The sequence below is a fragment of the Trachemys scripta genome, chromosome 4, assembly GCF_013100865.1.
Source record: "Trachemys scripta elegans isolate TJP31775 chromosome 4, CAS_Tse_1.0, whole genome shotgun sequence".
Classification (NCBI taxonomy): domain Eukaryota; kingdom Metazoa; phylum Chordata; order Testudines; family Emydidae; genus Trachemys; species Trachemys scripta.
Window position 1 is genome coordinate 131,888,277 of NC_048301.1, and position 19,444 is coordinate 131,907,720.

Sequence of the window (19,444 nt, forward strand, 5' to 3'; positions counted from 1 at the left end):
TAGACTCCATTTCAATCCACATACTGTGGAGCCCTGCCCTGTGGGAGCTTTCTGAGACAGGGTCTCATGCACATTCATGGTTCTCCGTCTGGCAGTCTTGCCCTCATTTAAGAGCTCTTCACAGTGCTCTAAACTCCACATGCAGGCTCTGATTAGGAGTATTATCAAGGAAGTTAGCATTAAACAAACAGAGGGAAGGTGAAAGATGCCAGTAAGCAGCTGGGTTAATGCAATCCTGCTCCTCGACTGGTTCCTGGACAACGGGACTGACTGTGATCAAAGGAAAGCAAGTCGCTGGGACATTTGGTCCAGGGGTCCCAGCTACACAACCCCTAACATGAGCTGCTGAGAACATTTTCAGATTCTGCTGACTTTTGGAAGGGCAGAGCTAGGGAATGGGGGGCTGGGAGCAGTGAGGGATGTTGGATCAGTGCAGGGATTTGGGGGTTTGGAGGGTGTGGGGGGATCAGTGCTGGGATGTAGGGGTTTGGAGGGCATGGGGGGATCGGTGTGGGGATGTGGGAGTTCGGTGGGCATGGAGGGATTGGTGTGGGGATGTGGGGGTTTGGAGGGTCTCAGGGGATTGGTGCAGGGATGTGGGAGTTCAGAGGGCATGGGGGGATCGGTGTGGGGATGTGGGGGTTCGGAGGGTGTCGGGGGATTGGTGCAGGGATGTGGAGTTCGGAGGGTGTGGGGGTTTGGAGGGTGTGGCGGGATTGGTGCTGGGATGTGGGGGTTTGGAGGGCATGGGGGGATCGGTGTGGGGATGTGGGAGTTCGGTGGGCATGGGGGGATTGGTGTGGGGATGTGGGGGTTTGGAGGGTCTCAGGGGATTGGTGCAGGGATGTGGGAGTTCAGAGGGCATGGGGGGATCGGTGTGGGGATGTGGGGGTTCGGAGGGTGTCGGGGGATTGGTGCAGGGATGTGGAGTTCGGAGGGGGTGGGGGTTTGGAGGGTGTGGCGGGATTGGTGCTGGGATGTGGGGGTTTGGAGGGCGTGGGAGGATCGGTGCGGGGATGTGAGGTTTGGAGGGCATGGGGGATCAGAGGGCGTGGGGGGATCGGTGCAGGGGCGTGGGGGTTTGGAGACCATGGGGGGATCGGTGTGGGGATGTGGGGTTCGGAGGGCATGGGGGATCGGAGGGCATGGGGAGGTCGGTGTGGGGATGTGGGGGTTTGGAGGGCATGGGGGGATCAGTGCAGGGATGTGGGAGTTCAGAGGGCGTGGGGGGATCGGTGCGGGGATGTGGGGTTCGGAGGGCGTGGGGGGATCAGTGCGGGGATGTGGAGGTTTGGAGGGCGTGGGGGGATCAGTGCAGGGATGAGGGGGTTCAGCGGGTGTGGGGGGATCAGTGCGGGGATGTGGGAATTTGGAGGGTGTGGGGGGATCGGTGCGGGGATGTGGGGGTTTGGAGGGTGGGGGGGGATCGGTGCGGGGATGTGGAGGTTCAGAGGGTGCTGTGTGAGGGCTTGCCTCTTTTGCCCCATAGGGCTGCACACTGGTCCAACTCCTGATGCGCCAGCGCAGTCCAAGTCTATGACCCTTCTTAGCGCCAGGGCTCATCCAAACGCTGCATTTTTGAAAACCCAGTCTGATGGCTAGAGCTTTCAGGAAGAACTGGGTTTCTCACAAGGTAGTTTCCCTATGATCCCTTGATGGATAAGGGATTAACCTCAAAGAGACCTTTATTCTCTGGATCTCAGAAGCAGAACCATGGTGGAAGGGGGAGCTGGGCACCTTCCCCTGCAATGACATACACGGGGGGGGGGGGAGTGATGCCATCTGTCCCCTCCTCCCTCCCCTACAGATACCCCCATCCCCCACAATTCCTCCCCATGGCAGCTTCACCAGGCCAAGGAAGGGGCATCTTCCCTCCCCTGCTCCCCTCCTTCCCCTTGCTGCCTCCAGCCATGGGGAAGGGCTCTAGGCTCCCCCTTCCCCATGATGCTGCTGCTCCTAGAGGAAAGGGAAGGTCAGTGCACTGCAGGGGGGCTGGGGAGACGGGGGTCAATGGAGATTTTAGCTCTGCCCCCAAATCCTCACTTACATCTATACCCCCCTTTCAAAACATGCCCCCACTGACTCCCTGCACTGCCCAGCAGCTCAGCCTGTGGACCCCCGCTGATGCCCACTCCTCTGTGGGGCAGAGGGCTGGGGAGCATGGCAGAGACAGGACACGAGGACAGGACACGGGGCAGTGATGGTGCTAACACTCAGACAGTGCCTGCTGGGGCTGGCTTTGTCACTGCCAAGGAGCCAGAGGCAGTGGAGGGGCAGCTAGGCTGTGGGACGAGGACATGCTGAGGGTTAAAAAACAAACAAAACAAAGAAAAACCAGGCAAGTGTATTGTCCAAAAACTTCATTTACGCTCAGGTCCGGTTGCCCAGTGGTGCCAGCCCCAGCCCCAGTGAACACAGCTGAGTGCGTGCAGGTCCACGCTGCAATTGGAATCAAGACAAACCTCTCAGTCGTTCTTCCTATTTCTTATGGCACCCCCAATACTGGCACCCCGTGGGGGTATCGCCAGCTCCAGGGGCCAGAGTTAAGGTCCCGTTGCGGAGGTGGTATGTTGATGTAACCCCACATCCCAGTGGGATGAAGAGACAGCTCCTCTAGCGCGACCACTGGAGGACATGGCTGATACACATGCTCCCCCGGTAGAGGGTAGCAGTGCGCTGATGCCGAATTAGTGGATAATGTTTTTCCCTCACATAAACTAGCAGGCCTTAGAGACAGGGTTATATGGAGGGTGACTGGCCAGCAAGGGTCTTCTCATTTGATTGTTATTCCTGGTTTTGCTGTCGTGCCTTGGCCCCTACTCACGGGCTCTGCATAAATGCGGGGGTGACGGGATGCTGGCGGGGGGCAGGAGTCCTGCCCCTGTTCTCCCAGCTAGGAGAGACGAGAGTCCCATGTGAAGGGTTGTCCCAAGAGTCTGCAGAGGTCTGCTGTGCTAGCGGTTGGGACTCAGCTCTCGGAGCCGAGCTGCCAGGCTCTGGCTGCGCTAGGACAGCCGGCATGAAGGGGCAGCGCTCGAAAGCCAGCCGAACGGCATGCTCCTGGTGGGTGTGCACGGCTGCCCTTTGGGGATGGTGCCCTCCAATCCAGCTGGCTGGAAGGTCGCAGGCCAGGCCAGGGCGTGTGGTAAAACCTACCGTTCGTTAGAAGACAATGGCTTCTAGGGCTGTTTTCTTTATTGTTCATACACATTGTGACCCAGGGCTGAGGACCAAGCAGAGTCTCCCAAAGGCACTAGCACACCTGGAGCATCCGCTCGACGCTCTGAGAAGCAGTGCGTAGCGCCTGGGCCTCCCAGCCCTCCTGCCAGACGGAAATAAGCATCACCCAGCAGCCTGCTCAGTAGGACATGCCGGCTCTGAGCCAGGCACGGCAGAAAGGGCGCCCCATGTATTCTGCCCTGTACTCAGCGGGGCAGGGAGGGCAGTACGGAGGCTGGCAGGATGCCAGAGCAAGTGCTACGGCGACTGGATTCATGGACCTTCCAGAGTCCCAGAAATCCCGGGCAGCAGGGATGCAGCCCCACTAAAATCTTTGAATCCTGGACAGGTTCCCATGCCCCGCACTGGGTGCTTGCAGGCTGAGTGGGCTGCAGCACTGTGGGCGGCAGAAGGGCACTCCCTGGGGGAGGCTGGTGCAGACAATGCATGTGCAATAGGCTCTCCCACTGCGTCCTGGGAGAAGAGACCAGGAGAGTCCGAGATTCTGAACCACTGATGCAGGCTAACCCAGCCTTAGCTCCTCATCTGTGCTGGCTTCAAGGGGTGGGGAGCTGATTGGTGCCTCTGCCCCAGGTGGGTCCCCTTCTCTCCGGAGGGAGCTTCAGTCAGGTTTGTGCAAACAGCCCTGCGATGCGCTCTCCTCAGCCTGCCCCCAGTGCCAGGCTCTCTCAGGGGCAGGAGCTGCTGTGCTCTTCCTAGGGCTGTCTCTGGGTGAGGATGTCCCGGATGCATGTGTACAAAAACACGTACTGATCCTGAAGGGAGGCAGGAGACAGAGAGAGGTGTTCAGAGTAATTCTAGGCCAGGGGGGCTTGACCCTGCCTCAGAGACACCAGTCAAGCCCACTGACTGTCATGACACTGTGTTTCTGCAGTCACCCCATTTCATATAACCAGGTCATAGAAACGGGATGGGATCTTGAGAGGTCACCAAGTCCAGCTCCCTGCACTGTGGTAGGACCTGGACCACCTTGACAGGTGTGTGTCCAGCCTGCTCTTAAAAACCTCCAGTGACGGGGATTCCACAGCCTCCCTTGGGAGCCTGTTCAAGTCATTAATGAAAATATTGAGTAGTACCAGGCCTAGGATGGACCCCACTAGATACCCCTTTCCAACTGTACAGTGAACCATTGATAACCACTCTTTCAGCACGGTCTTTCAGTCAGTTTGCACCCATCTTATGCCACATTTCTCTAGTTTGTTTATGAGACTGTCATAGAATCATAGAATATCAGGGTTGGAAGGGACCTCAGGAGGTCATCTAGTCCAACCCCCTGCTCAGAGCAGGATCAATACCAACTAAATCATCCCAGCCAGGGCTTTGTCAAGCCTGACCTTAAAAACCTCTAAGGAAGGAGATTCCACCACCTCCCTAGGTAACCCATTCCAGTGCTTCACCACCCTTCTTGTGAAAAAGTTTTTCCTAATATCCAACCTAAACCTCCCCCACTGCAACTTGAGACCATTACTCCTTGTTCTGTCAGCTGGTACCACTGAGAACAGTTTAGATCCATCCTCTTTGGAACCCCCTTTCAGGGAGTTGAAAGCAGCTATCAAATCCCCCCCTCATTCTTCCCTTCTGCAGACTAAACAATCCCAGTTCCCTCAGCAGCTCCTCATAAGTCATGTGCTCCAGCCCCCTAATCATTTTTGTTGCCCTCTGCTGGACTCTTTCCAATTTTTCCACATCCTTCTTGTAGTGTGGGGCCCAAAACTGGACACAGTACTCCAGATGAGGCCTCACCAATGTTGAATAGAGGGGAATGATCACGTCCCTCGATCTGCTGGCAATGCCCCTACTTATACAGCCCAAAATACCGTTAGCCTTCTTGGCAACAAGGCCACACTGTCGAATCATATCCAGTTTCTCGTCCACTGTAACTCCTAGGTCCTTTTCTGAAGAACTGCTGCCTAGCCTTTCGCTCCCTAGTCTATAGCGGTGCATGGGATTCTTCTGTCCTAAGTGCAGGACGCTGCACTTGTCCTTGTTGAACCGCATCAGATTTCTTTTGGCCCAATCCTCTAATTTGTCTAGGTCCCTCTGTATCCTATCACTACCCTCCAGCGTATCTACCACTCCTCCCAGGTTAGTGTCATCTGCAAACTTGCTGAGGGTGCAATCCACACCAACCTCCAGATCATTAATGAAGATATAGAACAAAACCGTTCTCGGGACTGACCCTTGGGGCACTCCACTTGAAACTGGCTGCCAACTAGACATGGAGCCATTGATCCCTACCCGGTGAGCCCGACAATCTATCCAGTTTTCTATCCACCTTATAGTCCATTCATCCAGCCCATACTTCTTTAACTTGCCAGCAAGAATACTGTGGGAGACCGTACCAAAAGCTTTGCTAAATTCAAGGAATAACACGTCCACTGCTTTCACCTCATCCACAGAGCCAGTTATCTGTCAAGTGGGACTGTGTCAAAAACCTTAGTAAAATCAAAATCTCACATCCATTGCTTTCCCACATCCACTAGGTCAGTAATCCTGTCAAAGAAGGAAATTAGGTTGGTTTGTCATGATTTGTTCTTGACAAAGCCATACTGGCTATTCCTTCTAACTCTATTATCTCATAGGTGCTTACAAACAGATCGTTTAATCATTTCTTTCAGTATCTTTCCAGGAACCAGAGTTAGGCTAACTGGTCTATAATTCCCTGCATCCTCTTTGTTCCCCTTTTCAAAGATGGTAAATTCCATGCCTGAATTCCTGGAATACAGGGAATTTCAGAACCCAGCACCATCAACTGCCCTGCGCTGGCCCTGCTGGTGTTTGGATACTCTTCTTGGGAGGAGTCTGTATCGAAGTCAGGCCAGACGGCAATTACAGTTACACTGCAGAACAGCTAATGGGGCTGAGTTCTGGTCTAATGATGCGTCTGGGGGAGTAAACACAAGTGATTCAGATGTGGAGAGACCCTTTGCGGGATCTGGAGTGGGGATGTGTAGCAGGAAGTGTCACTCAGGCTTCCCTGTTGGTTATTGGCCTCCGGGAGAACTGACCACCTCACAGTTCAACTGCAGCTTGGCCATGGTGGCACCAAAGTTACAGTTTCACCCAGGGAATCATGCAAAATAAGAGCAGCCTGGCCTAGATCCACAGCCACGGGCGAGCCCTGTGCTTCCGCCCCCACGTGTGGTCTGGTGGGCTCAGGTCCTACTGCTCTTCCCTTGCCCAGCTGGGCAGCGGCTGGGAGGAGCAGGGGGTGTGTATACAAGAGAACCCCATGTGTGAGCTCTCCTCCAGCTCCCAGGGCCCCTGGGGCTCGGATTCATTCGTGAACCAATTGGCTGTTTGCAGGGTGCTTGGCAGTGGGGACGTCACAGAAGGATTTTGATTATCAGTGGGACTGGGAATGTGGGGGAGCTCATCCCTAAAGGCTTCTGCAAAATAAACGAATTAACTTCAACCCCCTGTCCAAAAGCACGTCTGTGGAACCAGAGCTCGGCTCGGGCTGTGGCCAAGTCCAGCCTGTGCAGGGTGAAATGCTGGGATTGGCATCCTGAGGCTGGTGTAACAGTACCATCTAGTGGTGCGATGCGTCTGCACTGCTCCGAAGGCAGCCTCGACCCAATCCGCCATTGGAATGCGGGCAGAGATGCCTCTGATGCCCTCTAGGCTCTTCACCCTGACCTTCGGGCGAACTGGGTGTCTCCCATCAGTGCCCTGGCTGTAGGGTGCCAGTCAGGAAGGCTCAGATAGGCCCTCAGGGTATGTCTACACTGCAGTTGGGAGCGACAGATGCATGCTAGCTCTGAGCTACCGCACTAAAAATAGCAGCAGCGTGCCTAGCTGGCAGCGGCGTGGTCTAGCCACCTGACTCGCTAGCTATGGACTCAGGCGGCAAGCCCGAGCCACCACCCGTGTTAGTGCATGTCTGTCCACCCGGGTTGGGACGCACGTTCCCAGCCACAGTGCAGCCAGCCCCTCAGACACTGCCATAATGAGCGCCGTGTAAGAATCTATCTAGAAGAGAAGGCGGCACAGGACAACCCAGGAGACGTCCAGTACCCAAGTGTACCAGGTCCTGTGGTTTTCAGTGCCCAGATCCTGAGGGGGAGGCGGCAGGGGATTTGCCCACATGGGAACAAACTGGCTGTCAGGGATGGAAGGGCAAGCCGGGGGCTAGGACTGGGAGGATTTGATTTTCAGATCTGCCTGGTTGTTTCCTGGGTCTGGGCTGAGTGGAAGCTGCTGGCTTTAACCTTAACATCGAAGGCATTTACCCCGATCCTCAGCAATGGGAGTTAAGCACCTAAAAACTTCAATCAGTGGGAGTTAGGTGCCTAAATGCCATTGAGGATCTGGGCCTGAGAGTCCTTCCCCTGAGCCCCCTACTGGGCTTGGGGCAGATGGAGCGACCTCCCACCGTGAGCTGCTTCCCCCTCCACCCCCCTTGGAACATCCCCTGGCAGGGCCCGGAGAGAGGGGCACAGAGCCCGGGCTAAGAACCACGCTGCGTGTCGGGCTCAGAGTAGGATCCCCGCCTCGGCGAGCTCAGTCGGGGCCGAGGCTGGGTCGGTAGAAGCTGCCTGAGGAGAGAGGAGGCTGACAGAGAACTCAGGGGTCCCTGGGTCTGTTCTGAGAAGCTCTCCCTTATTGTATCCAGCTCCGGGCCTCTGTTCTGAACCTGGCCGTTGCTTCCCCAGGGCACACCTGGCCCCGACGCCCTCCCTCCTCGCCACCTACCGGCGTCGGGGTCATGAGGCAGCAGCTTCTCATCAGCCTGAGGGTGACTCCGTAGACATCAACACTCCGCTCCGCTTTCATCTGGTGCAGCAGGCAATCCAGTGCGATCAGCGTCCCCATCTGGCCAACGCCACTGCTGGAAGGGGCAGCCGATGGAGGGAGAGCCATCAGCCATTCTGCCACCCGCCACGCAACCCACAGCACAGGCACAGACGTAGGAGACGGACAAGGCCTGGATGATTATGGAGCCTGTCTCCCAGCAGGGCAGGGCACAGACCCCCCAGAGAAAGGGACATTCACAGAGACCGTGCCCGGGCAGGGCCGGGAACCTGGCCTGGCCTCTGAATGAGCACTAAGGAAACCAGGGCATCTGGGCACGCTGGGCGCTCATGACTGGCTATCTGAGACTGCACCCCAAGCCAGGCTCGCTGGCCAGCCCCTGGCTTCTCACATACCCACACTGGCTCCCCTGACGGGGCTGCATACACTGAATGTCAGCAACCGAGCCCCAGTCTGGCCCTGGAGGGACCTTGGGTCCTTACGTCTCCCTGGAGACCAGCGGGGGAGAACTGCCGGGTCATCTGGCCAGCCCCAGGCTGCCCTGCAGTTGGCTCTCCCGCAGGGATGTTCGTCCAGGGGGTTCTGGCCCCAGGGGACTCATAAGGACATGGAAGAGGGAGTCACGTGACCATACCTGCAGTGCAGGAGCAGCGGGTCGGCTCGCTTCCTGTGTGGCATGCACCGTCTAACTGCAGCGAGGAACTCCACCAGGGGTTGGACATCTGGCTGCTGCTGGCACCCCCACAGAGGGTACAGGAATCGTTGCACCTGCCTCTCCTTCACTTTCTTCTCCTGGCAGGGCAGAGAGAGCTGCTGTGATTATGGAGGAAGGGGTCACGCGCGGACGACAGGATGGGAGGGTGCTGCGCTCAGGACAGACAGGCCTGGACACCAGGGGAGTAGAGAGAGCCCCGCTTCCTAGCCTCTGGCCTGTTAGGTGCCCTGCCACAGTGATGCATTGGGTCCTCTAGTGTCCCGTCACCCAGCCTGTCTATGCTGGGTCAGCAGTGCCCAGCGGTGGGGTGCTGCAGTGGTAGCAGACAGAGGGACAGGGGGAAAGTGGCATTAAAGGCAGAGCTGTTCTCCCTAGGTCAGTGGCTCTGCTCCAGCCCTCACACTGCATCCGGTGGCATCCGTGTGACGAGTTAGAAGTTCTCAGTCAAGGCCCCCGGGGCCCGTGTCTCCCAGACCACCTTACACTGGCTCCAAGAAGGCAAAGGGCCACAAAGCTGGAAACGTCTGCAGGTGGGGCCTGTAGGGCAGGGCTGAGGTACATCAGCAAGGAGTGGCCAGGTCGGGGTAAGCCTGCACTGACCCTGCCCGTGCCCCTGCTGCACCTGGTCCGTGGACAGTCCCAGGCTTGGGCTCCCCACCAGCTCTGCTGATGCCCCTCAGCATTTCTGATCTGCTGCTCCTCTGCTATTCCAGCCCCATAACCAGCCCCATAACCATACCCTTCTGTCCTGACTGCAGCCTCTGGGTCATTCTAGTCCCGGGCTGAGACTCTGGCATGATCTGGGAATGGGAACAAGTCCCCCAGGGACTGGGGGGAGCTCCTGGGGCTCAAGAAACCAGCTCCCCTGCCCTCGGACGCACATACGTGTTTCAGTTTGAGCTGAATGCACCTCCATCCCGAGACGTGCTTCTCCGGGCCCCGCTGGATGGTCAACATCTCTGTGTAGAGTGGACTGCCCTCCAGGGGCCAGCATGCCTCACTCAGGACCTGTGCACAACAGCGACTGGTGCGTCAAGCTCCCAGTGGCCCCATTTCGGATCAGTGCCCACTTGGCATGGCTCACAGGTGCTGGGCCAAGGGCACAGCTGACGTCAGGGTGATGCTGCCCAGCAAAGGGCCATGTGGCCGTCCTCCCGGAAGCCGACAGCCCACCGGTATGTTGGAAAGATCGTTGCTGATTGCAGCCACCTTCACCTTTAATACAGTGTGGCAGCCCAACGGGACTACAAGTCCCAGCGTGCAATGCTCCACCATAGCTGAGCCACCAGGCTGCATTGCATGCTGGGGCCTGTAGTCTCTGGGGGCTGTACCTCCAGCATGAGGCATGAAGGGCGGCTGTGACCCACTGGGTTTTATGCAAATTTCACATGTTCTTTGGCCTTCTGGGAAGTTGCCTTTGGGAACCCAGAGGGAGGGGCGGCAGCTGAGGCCTTGGATGGGGGCTCCCCCTCCTCAGGAGCAGAGATCAGTGGAGAGAGATCTATCCTGGACTGCTATCCCCTGTAAAACCAGCGGTCTCCATCTGGCTTCTCTAGGTGTTGCCCTACTAAATAGCTGGTGTCTATCTCCAAAGGGGACCATGTGGGCCATTTACTGCTTCCAGAGTTGGGACTCATTTTGGGTTTTACCTCAACTGTTACAAAGGGTTGGTAGGGGGAGGGAGCCGACTGCCCCCACAATAATGCACATGGCCCCTGTGGTGCCATGGAGCCAGGCATCCCCCATGCACGTCAGGGAGCGGGGTCCTAACCTGGACCACAGCCTGCTCCACACACGGAGTTTCCAAGTCTGGCCCAAAGCTTCGGGAAACGGTGGCAGAGGCTGGTGGGACAAACCTGCGTGTGTGACAGCACGGTACCATAGAGACCACGCAGGAAATGCAGCACAGCCCGGGAAGGCAGGTTCAAGGAGCCCCCACCCCGCTTGGCTTACCTGGCCCTTCTCCTGGCATGGCAGCAGGGTGACTATGGTGTGGACGCCATGGTCCCACACCAAGCGCCAGAATTCCTCCGTGGTCACCTTGTCGGGTCCTTGCACAGCCAGATAATCTCTGGATGAATTGCAGCCCTGTGTGAAGAACCAGAGTCTTACTCACCTGCCCCAGGGAGGGGGCAGAGGAGAGCATGGGCTCCCTGCCTTAGGACAGCCGAGGGGGCAGAGCCAGAAGGCACGAAAAGGAGGGAGGTCTGGCAGCTTTGGAAGCAAAGAGAGGAGAGAAAGCATTAGACAGCCAAGCAGGTAGAGGGCCCAGGACCGGGACTGAGCCAGAGCGAAGGGGACAGTCGGGGTTCAGCCCTACGCAGCGATTCCCTCACTAGGAGTGCCCGGGACAGTGCTCATGGCAGCAACAAGCGCAGAGAGAGGAGGATGGCTATGGAGAAACAGGCCACAGAGACAGGCTAGTGCTGCTCCCCATGGGAGTAGGGAACCTCGGAGCACCGGAGGAAGGGAGTGAGTTCTGCTCCCCAGGGGGATCAGGGTGGGTAGAGGACCAGGGGGCCAGGCAGGGAGGTGAGGGAGTTTGCTTTCCAGGGGATCAGGGTGGGGCAACTCACCGGGAGGAGCCAGGTCTGTTTGAGATCCGAGAAGGGGCCTTGTTCCAGCGGCAAAAATTTCACTCTGGAGCGATCATCTGCCAAACAGGCCAAGCATGAGGGACTGGGGGAGCCGGTTCCGTCTGGCCCAGCTCAGCACACCCAGCCCCATGCGAGGAGACCAGCCTTCTGGCTCCAGCCCAAACTCCCTGCCAGCCTGGGCCATAGCTGCATAAGGCCTGTCACTTCTGCACTGGGTCTCTCCCTCAGTCCCTCTCCCCTTACTCTCAGCCCAGGGCGCGTGCCCTCTGCCTGCACATAACCCATTCTGGTCCCAGTCCATTCGCTTCCATGCACACTTCATCTGTGGCCAGGTCTTGCCTTGGGAACTCTCTGCCACAAGGCTGGGTGGAGGAGATAAGCCTGGAGATGCTAGAGAGGGCCCCATTTCGACAAGCTCCCCTGGTCCTGAGGCTGGCTGCAAGTCCAGCCCTGGTGCTGCCCCTCTCTTCCCACACACACAGCTGGTGCCAGCTCTGGGGATAGAGAGGCATCAGTGGCACTTACATGGGAGGATGCTGGAGCCAGGGCGGCTCTCCTGGATGCCTGCAGATGGTGCTGCAGAGCTGGCTTTGTCCTTCGCAACCTCTAGGAGGATCTGCCACAGGGAACCAGAGAGAGGGAGAGAGGGGGAGAGATCAGGGCCTTTCCCGACTATGCCCCAGGGCGACGGGGGTGGTGGGAGCGCGCAGGGACTGGGTGGATGGCTCCTGTGGGATGCCCTGCCCCAGAAGACAGCAGGGGGTGAACCCAGCCCAAAGGGCAGAGCTCCCAGGAAAAGCTTTCATCTGCAACCCAGCTCAGGGAGCTAGCCCCGTGCCTCAGTGTCCCCATGGGGCTGCTGCCAAGCTGCACAGCACATGCCCGCTGGGTTTGCTTGGCTGGGAGATTTGGTGCAGCAGCCATGGGGGATGCCCATGGAGTGTAGCACCTCTGCCTGCCCCCCGCCCCTGATTCCCTGTGTGGATCCTGACCCTGCGCAGGGCCCCTGGGGAGTCCCAGGGAGGGCTGGATGTCCCGGCTGTGTCTGTTCTGCAGGGGGATCAGGAGGGAAGCAGTGCTGGCCAGCCTCCAGCTGGGGAGATGTCCCAGGCCTGGCAGCATTGCCATGGCAACGGGTGCCCCCAGAGCCAGCCATCTCCACAACAGTCAGATCTGGCGGGCGCCTGACTGAGCAGGAGCTGCTCATGGTGGTGGTGGGGGGGGTGTGCTTGTGTGTCTGGCCCAGCCTCTAATGCTCCCTTCACCCCCAGCGTGTGTGTGTGTGTGGGGGGGGGGGAGCTAGCGTCTGTGCTCTCCAGCAGGGCACTCCTCCAGGTACTCCTACCTCATACTCCCGCAGGAAGCCCGCATTGGACTTGGCTGATTTCTGGGCATGGTGCTGCAGGAAGCTTTTGAGAGGGATCGGGCAGGAGCTGGGAAAACAAGGGGTGGAGGTGGGGGGTTAATAAACCCCTGTGCACCCACATCTCACAAAGAGCCAGGCCACTCGGTCAACAAGGTGATTACCCTCCCTGGCCTGACCCTGCTAGTTCCATGGGAGCAGCCAGCCACTGGCCACCTGGAGAGGGCATCCCAAGGCCGGCCCGCTGGCCTGGGGGGTACATCTCTGCTGAGGGTGGGAGACCCAGTAGCGGAGCCCACTGCTTTGGGGGGGGTCAGCCCCATGGAGGCTGCCCAGGAAGTGTTAGGCCCCTGCGGTATCAGCACTGGAATGGTGCTATGGAGGGGTGTGGTGCTCACCACCTTGGAAGGAAAGGACTGAGGCCAGACTTTGGCCCTGCCTCGGTGCAGGGAACAGGCCATCTTGCTGGGATTTCAGAATCCCTATTGCCTGGAGCCAAAGCCCAGGCCTGGGTCTGGATCGGAGTCTGAGGCACTGAACCCGAGTGCCCACACGTTTGGGACGGGCTAGGTGGGCTTGGTGGCTTACATCTCCGTCCCAGACTGGCCCAAGAGCAGCTCCTCCATGATCTTCTCCAGGATGCAGCTGTGCAGGAAAACATACTGGCCCTGGAAGGCAAGGGCAGGCGGTCAGTGCAGAGTGAGCCTACCCGAACCACGGCACCGCACAGAGTGAGACCACGCTGGGGCGAAGGGCAGCACTGCCTACTGGGCAGAGCATGGCCTTGAGCAGCTAGTCAGGAGCCCTGGCCAACCCTGCCGCTGCCTTGCTGGGGTAGCTTGGATAAGTCAGTCTTCTTTGGCTGGCGTTTTCACCAGGCTGTGGGGGATCCCCTCCCGGTTACCCAGCGCCCACAGCCAGCCTTTCTAAGGAGGCTCCCGCCAGCCATGATTAGCCCCTGGCAGCTCGTTCCTGGCTCCTGCTGTGGCTGCATGTCCGGGTGTGCTGCGAGGGTCCAGTGGCTGGGATCAGCTGACCTCTGGGCTGCAACTTACAGGCGCCCTGTGCAGCTTGTCGCTCCCCTGGATGTGCACGGGACAGCATGGAGCCACTCACCCGTGGGGCCTGCCGAGTTGTTTTGGGATAGGCACAGGCCACTCTGCTTTCGATTACGCTCCCCCCCTCCCCCGCAGCTACCACACTGGTGCTCCCGGCCTGCTCACACTGAATTCCGGGAAGACCCTTGGCTCCGAAGAGCCGTGTGTTCCTGCTGGAGGTCTGGGCGGGCACACGGCTGCTGGGAGACGGCAGGGGAGGGCGGCTCTAACAGGGGCACATCTGAGCCCTGCTCAGGACACTGGAACAGGGGCCCAGGCAGCACCATCCTGTGGCTGGCGGGGAACAGCTCAGGGATATCAGGAGCTGGCTGTTATGCAGAGGGGTGTGGGGGCCAGCCGAGCTCTGGGCTCCCTCCCAGCTCTGCTGATTTGGCGGCAAGGTGGAAGGGAAAAGGCCCAGGGCCTCACCAGCGTCTGAATCATCAGGTAGCGGCTCATCCGCATGGTGTAAATGGTATTGAACACGTCCACCACCTTCTCCTGCTTCAGCTGCTGCAGCAGCCGGTCCAAGGCGATGAAGGTGCCGCTGCGGCCCACCCCCGCACTGCAACAGCACAGACAGCAAGGGGTTAACATGGGCAGGTCTCCCTCCAGCCCTCAGGTTCCACTGCCCCCCACCAGGCAGGCACCAGCCCCAGTGGGTGGGGGGAGGAGGAGATGGCCATCAGCCTGCAGCACGGGCTCCTGTTCTGGAGGAGCTGTAGGGTTGTGGGGCTGAGGAGCTGTCCCAGGGTGTGGGAGGAGCTCTGGGGGTCGTGGGGCCCAGGAGCTGTCCGGGGGAGGGGGGAGTTGTGGGGCTGGGGAGATGGCCCCAGAGCAGCACTGGAAGGTGGGGAAGCATCTCCATAGTCTCCAGCGCTCACGTGGATAGGGCAGGGGCAGAGCCCCTCACTCACTGACAGCTGGGAGCTGCCTCTACAGACCGGGCCATCCCCAGGGCTCTCACCACCCCGGGGCTCCAGCCCCCACATACAAGGAGGGGCCCAATCTCCCAGGTCATTTCCCATCTCAGGGAAAGACACCCCTTCTCCAGCAGCCCCCACCTGGCAGAGCTAGGGCAGGCAGGGCCTCACCTGCAGTGCACCAGCGTTGGCCCAGAACCCTTGGCCCTCTGCATGTGGCCTCGGGCCAGGTCCAGGAAGGCCATCAGGGAAGCTGTGGACTCGGGAATGCCGTGGTCAGGCCATGCCGTGTAGTGCAGGTGGGTCACACGTCTCTCCTCCTGTAGGTCCTCCTGTCACAGACGGTGACTCGGCGTTAGTGCGCAGTGAAGCCGGAGTTGCAGCGGGGCTATTCACGGGGAATGTGCCCAGGCATTTCTGGAGCCCAGGGTCTGTCCACTACAGCTCCCTGAGTTACCTCCAGGGGCTGGAATCAGCTACCAGAACTTGGAGAGATTGACACTGGGGCTGCATCCCGGAGACCCACAGCCAGACCTGGGCCCTGGGTCTCCAGGATCCCCAGACACTCCCCGGCCAGCCCTGGGCATTTCTTACATCAGCACTGAGCAGTCATGTAAATACAGCATGGACGAGACACTGACACTGAGAGATCAGGTAACTGACGCTACTGGCCAGAGCCAGGCCCCTGCTCTGTTACGTTCAGCGCCCTGTCCTGCGGCCATCTCCACAGCATGCGACTGCCTGGGCAGGCTGCACCATGTGGCTCTGCCAACACGCTGCCCTGTAGCAAGGCCAGTCCTGGGGAAGCCACGTGGGAGGTGGCCTGGATACCAGCTGGTGGGGGCATGGAGCACATGCATCAGCACAGTGCTGCCTTCGAGGCGATTTAGTATCTGGAAACAACCAATCCTGGGCGATGCACAGCGCCCCATGATGGGAATGGGGAAGCAGGGAGGGGGTGATGGCGAATGGGAGGGGGATGAAATGCCCAGGAACCTGTGTGCTGCCCGCCCTGGTAGCTGTGGGTTATTGACAATCCTCAAGGTGAGTCCCGGTGTGTACCGACCCCTTTCACTTGTGGCCTCGTTGGAACCCAGCTGGCCAGAGACGAAAGGGCAGCCGCCCCCGGGACCCCCCCCCCCCCAGCGAGGCACCCCCACGGCAGTGCAGTCAGCGGGGGCCTGCACCGGGCTCCTCTCGGCCGCTCACTCACGTGCCAGAGCTTGAACGTGCGCGTGGTCCACTCGTCAGCGCTGCTGTGGGAGAGCAGGTCAACGCGGATGTGTCCGTAGGAGACCGGAGACAACACTGAGGGCCAGTAGTGATCACACAGCACCTGAAGGGAAGGCAGGGCATGGGAACAGGGAAACCAGCATAGGGAGAGAGACCGGTGCCCACACAAGACAGCTGCAGCCACTGGAGAGATGGGCCCGGCTGAAATTCCCCAGCTCAGCATGCTCCAGCTCCAAGCTGGGGCTTTGGGCCACATCTCGTCTTCCGTGGGGGAGCAGAATCTGGGCACGGAGGCAAATGCAGCATGGGCTAGTGGTTTGGTGTCTGCTCCCCACTGCGTGTCTTTGGGCAGCTCACGTCCCCTTGCTGTGCCTCAGTTTCCTCTTTGATAGGATGGGGCTAGGGCCAGCATCCTCCATGCCAAGGGACTGTGTGGGTTCATTAGTGCCCATGCACAGTGCTCGTCTCACAGTTAAGTTATTGTCTGCACCTAGAGATTAGGTAATGGGCACTCTAGAAATACCTAGCGGAGACAGACGTCGCCTGGCTGGATGTCCATACATCCAGCACTGCCACTGCCCCTTCACTCTGCCCAACAGACCTCTAGCTATTACGTTGCTGGGCCCAGCACGGCTTCATTAATGGAGCCGCATTTGCATCTGGCTGTGGGTCAGGCCCCTCCTCGCACGAGCAGCGCACGCCTGGCACCAGCCCTACCCGTCCGTTCTCCATGCCCACTGTCAGCATGATGATGTTGCAGACGCTCTGCTCCCACACCAGCCTCCAGAAATCCTCAATGGTTTTCTTCAGTGGCCCCTGGGTGACGATGAACTCCTGTGGGGAGGCGTAGCCCTGGGGCAGAGACCAGACAGCCAGAGTCAGCCCGGGCCAGAGGCTGTGAGACCCCGGATTTGGGGATGAGTAGATGACCTGCCGGGTCCCTCCAGGAGAGGGCCAGGTGCCCATTGACCTCAGCAGATGGCAGCTGGCGGTTATTATAGGATGCCCTAGAAGAGTGTGTTTCCCCCTCACTGGCATGAGAGAGATTACGCTCCTGGACCTCCCTCGAGCCCCTCAGTGTGACCCTGCAAGGACAAGCATCTGACCCCAGACTCATGGGGTCCTTGCACCTGCCTCTAAAGCAGCTGCTGCGGCTGCCATTGGAGAAAAGAGATGACTATATGGACCCTGGTTCTGATCCAGTCTGGACATTCCTGTTTATTGCCTTTGACACACGCATGCAACACGCATACATGGGCCCACACGCTCCCAGGCATGCTGGGTGCCCCCTGTCCGTTACATGGGGCAGTCCCCTGGATGGGGGCTGGGGGACCAGGTCCAGCATCAGTCAAGTGCAGCTGTACAGATTAGGAGGAGAAAGAGGAGACAGAGAGATCAGGTCGTGAATCCAGAGAGGCTGCGAGTGAGAGTATCCTCAATCGGCAGAGCAGCAACTATGACCACGCTCCCATGCACACTCAAGGGGGCACACACATGAACACACACTTGACAGACCCCAGGCTACAGCCAGCCTGTTTGCGCCAGTCCCCCATCTCCAACACCTTCCACCTGCGCCAGCTCCAGTGCCATCTGCCAGCCAGCCCCAGATGTTAATGGGACCGAGACCCTCTTGTGACCGAGCCCCCTGCATGTGCCAGCTATGCCCCCCTCATGTGCGGGGGTTCCCGGGGGGCTGTGGTGGGGGAGGCAAGCAAGCACTCACGGGGATGTAGTTGGCGTTGATGTAGTCAGAGTGGGGCTCCTCCCGCAGCAGGCTCAGCCTGACTCTTGAGTGGTCGTCTGCAAGAAACCAAACAGTGATCATTCCCTGCACTGCACCTGGCCGAGCCAGACCTCAGTCCCCCAGGGAGCCCAGCTCAGGGGCAGCATGCTCTGCTGCTTTCTTGGGTCCTTCCCCTTTTCCAGCTGGGAGAGGAGGCAGTTGTCACGGAGTCCCCGGGCGATGCTCTGGAACTGCTCCCCACAAAGCTAGTCAGGACTTTGGGGAGCCTCCTCTCCCTCGGAGCAGACTGTCTTCAGGGCAAGAAGCTCACACAGCTTCACTTCCTGGGTCTGACCTTGGAGCATTCAGCATATGCCCCTCCGTGCGCTTCCCACTGCGAGTCCCCCCAGATGGGGTCCTGAGGAAGCCAGAGGGTCCTGCACACACCCCCACTTCGCAGTCAGACGTGACTCTTGGCCAGCCAGTAAAATAGAGGTTTATTAGATGACAGGAACACGGTCTAAAACAGAGCTTGTAGGTCCAGAGAACCGGATCCCTCAGCCGGGCCCATTCTAGGATCCCGTGAACCAGACACCCCCGTCTGCCCACTCCTAGTCCCCAGCCAGCTCCAAACTGAAACCCCCTCGAACCCCTCCTTCTCTGCTGAGTTCCTTTCCGGGGCCAGGAGGTCACCTGACCTCTTTGTTCTCCCACACCTTTAGCATCCCCTTGCAGGGGGGAAGGGCCTGGCCATTAGTTGCTAGGCGACAGAGTGTCGGTCAGGAACTGAGGCACCCACACAGTATTCAGAGGAAACATTAAGAACAGTCCCACTTCGTCACATCTGCCCAGATACTAGGTAAGGACTTATGTACGTCTACTGCACATATATTCTTAGAGTCTGTATCACAAGGCGTCCTGTCAGGCAAGGGATGTTTAGTCTCCTGCCCCTCTGTTGAAATGTACATTAAGTATTGTCTCATTCACAATGGGTTTCCCCATTCCCGTCTAAGCTGAATGCAGATGAAGGATTGCCCAAATGTCAGAAAGCAATTAACAGGTAGAGAAACACAGCAGGGGAAGAGAACCTTATCTGGAGATACACTTCAAAGGTTCACTGGACTATTTTTGGGGAACAAAGACCCCCTCATCCTGCCCCAGGACGTAAATGGGCAGCATGTTTACATTCATGAAAACGGGATCAAACCAGCCTGGACTGAAGACGCTTGCAGAAGGCTTTGGGTGAGACACACTTCATCAGATAGGAGGTGAGTCTATTAATTAAGTTTAGTCGCTAGAAAGCGAGTGATGATTTTGTTTTATATGTCACCTTTTATTTCCCTTATCCTTACTCACTATCCCTTGAATCTTGAGTCTTTGGTAATTCACGTATCCTTGTTTGCACTATCAGTGTATCTCAGTGCTGTGATACTGAGCCAGGTGCTGATCCAGTGTTGAATCACACAAGCTGGCGTGTGCACTGTTCCCTTGGGGACAGCAGACCTGGTGATTTGGTGAGTGTTCAGTAGATAAGGGCTGGGCACTACAGGGGAATGTTTCAAAGGGGACCGGAGACCGGGGCGCACCTGTTGTTAACAGAAGTACTGGGAGCATAAGCTTTCGTGGGTAAGAACCTCACTTCTTCAGATGCAAGTAATGGAAATCTCCAGAGGCAGGTATATATCAGTGTGGAGATAACGAGGTTAGTTCAATCAGGGAGGGTGAGGTGCTCTGCTAGCAGTTGAGGTGTGAACACCAAGGGAGGAGAAACTGTTTCTGTAGTTGGATAGCCATTCAC

At 58.3% G+C, this 19,444-nt stretch overlaps 1 protein-coding gene across 1 annotated transcript in view; it reads right to left on the reverse strand.

Annotated features, from left to right (window-relative positions):
- Window positions 1-2,351: 2,351 nt before the first annotated feature.
- Window positions 2,352-19,444, reverse strand: part of LOC117875963 (receptor-type tyrosine-protein phosphatase V-like) — a 68,732-nt gene continuing 51,639 nt past the window's right edge. The window contains exons 27-40 of the mRNA XM_034767600.1: window positions 17,647-17,723; window positions 16,641-16,775; window positions 15,904-16,026; window positions 14,862-15,022; window positions 14,197-14,332; window positions 13,259-13,338; window positions 12,653-12,740; window positions 11,833-11,923; window positions 11,287-11,363; window positions 10,664-10,798; window positions 9,596-9,718; window positions 8,630-8,787; window positions 7,936-8,071; window positions 2,352-3,995 (exon numbers count right to left, since the gene is read on the reverse strand). Coding sequence (XP_034623491.1) covers window positions 3,936-3,995; window positions 7,936-8,071; window positions 8,630-8,787; window positions 9,596-9,718; window positions 10,664-10,798; window positions 11,287-11,363; window positions 11,833-11,923; window positions 12,653-12,740; window positions 13,259-13,338; window positions 14,197-14,332; window positions 14,862-15,022; window positions 15,904-16,026; window positions 16,641-16,775; window positions 17,647-17,723 — 1,580 coding nt within the window. The 3' untranslated portion in view covers window positions 2,352-3,935. The remainder of the gene's footprint in view (window positions 3,996-7,935; window positions 8,072-8,629; window positions 8,788-9,595; window positions 9,719-10,663; window positions 10,799-11,286; window positions 11,364-11,832; window positions 11,924-12,652; window positions 12,741-13,258; window positions 13,339-14,196; window positions 14,333-14,861; window positions 15,023-15,903; window positions 16,027-16,640; window positions 16,776-17,646; window positions 17,724-19,444) is intronic.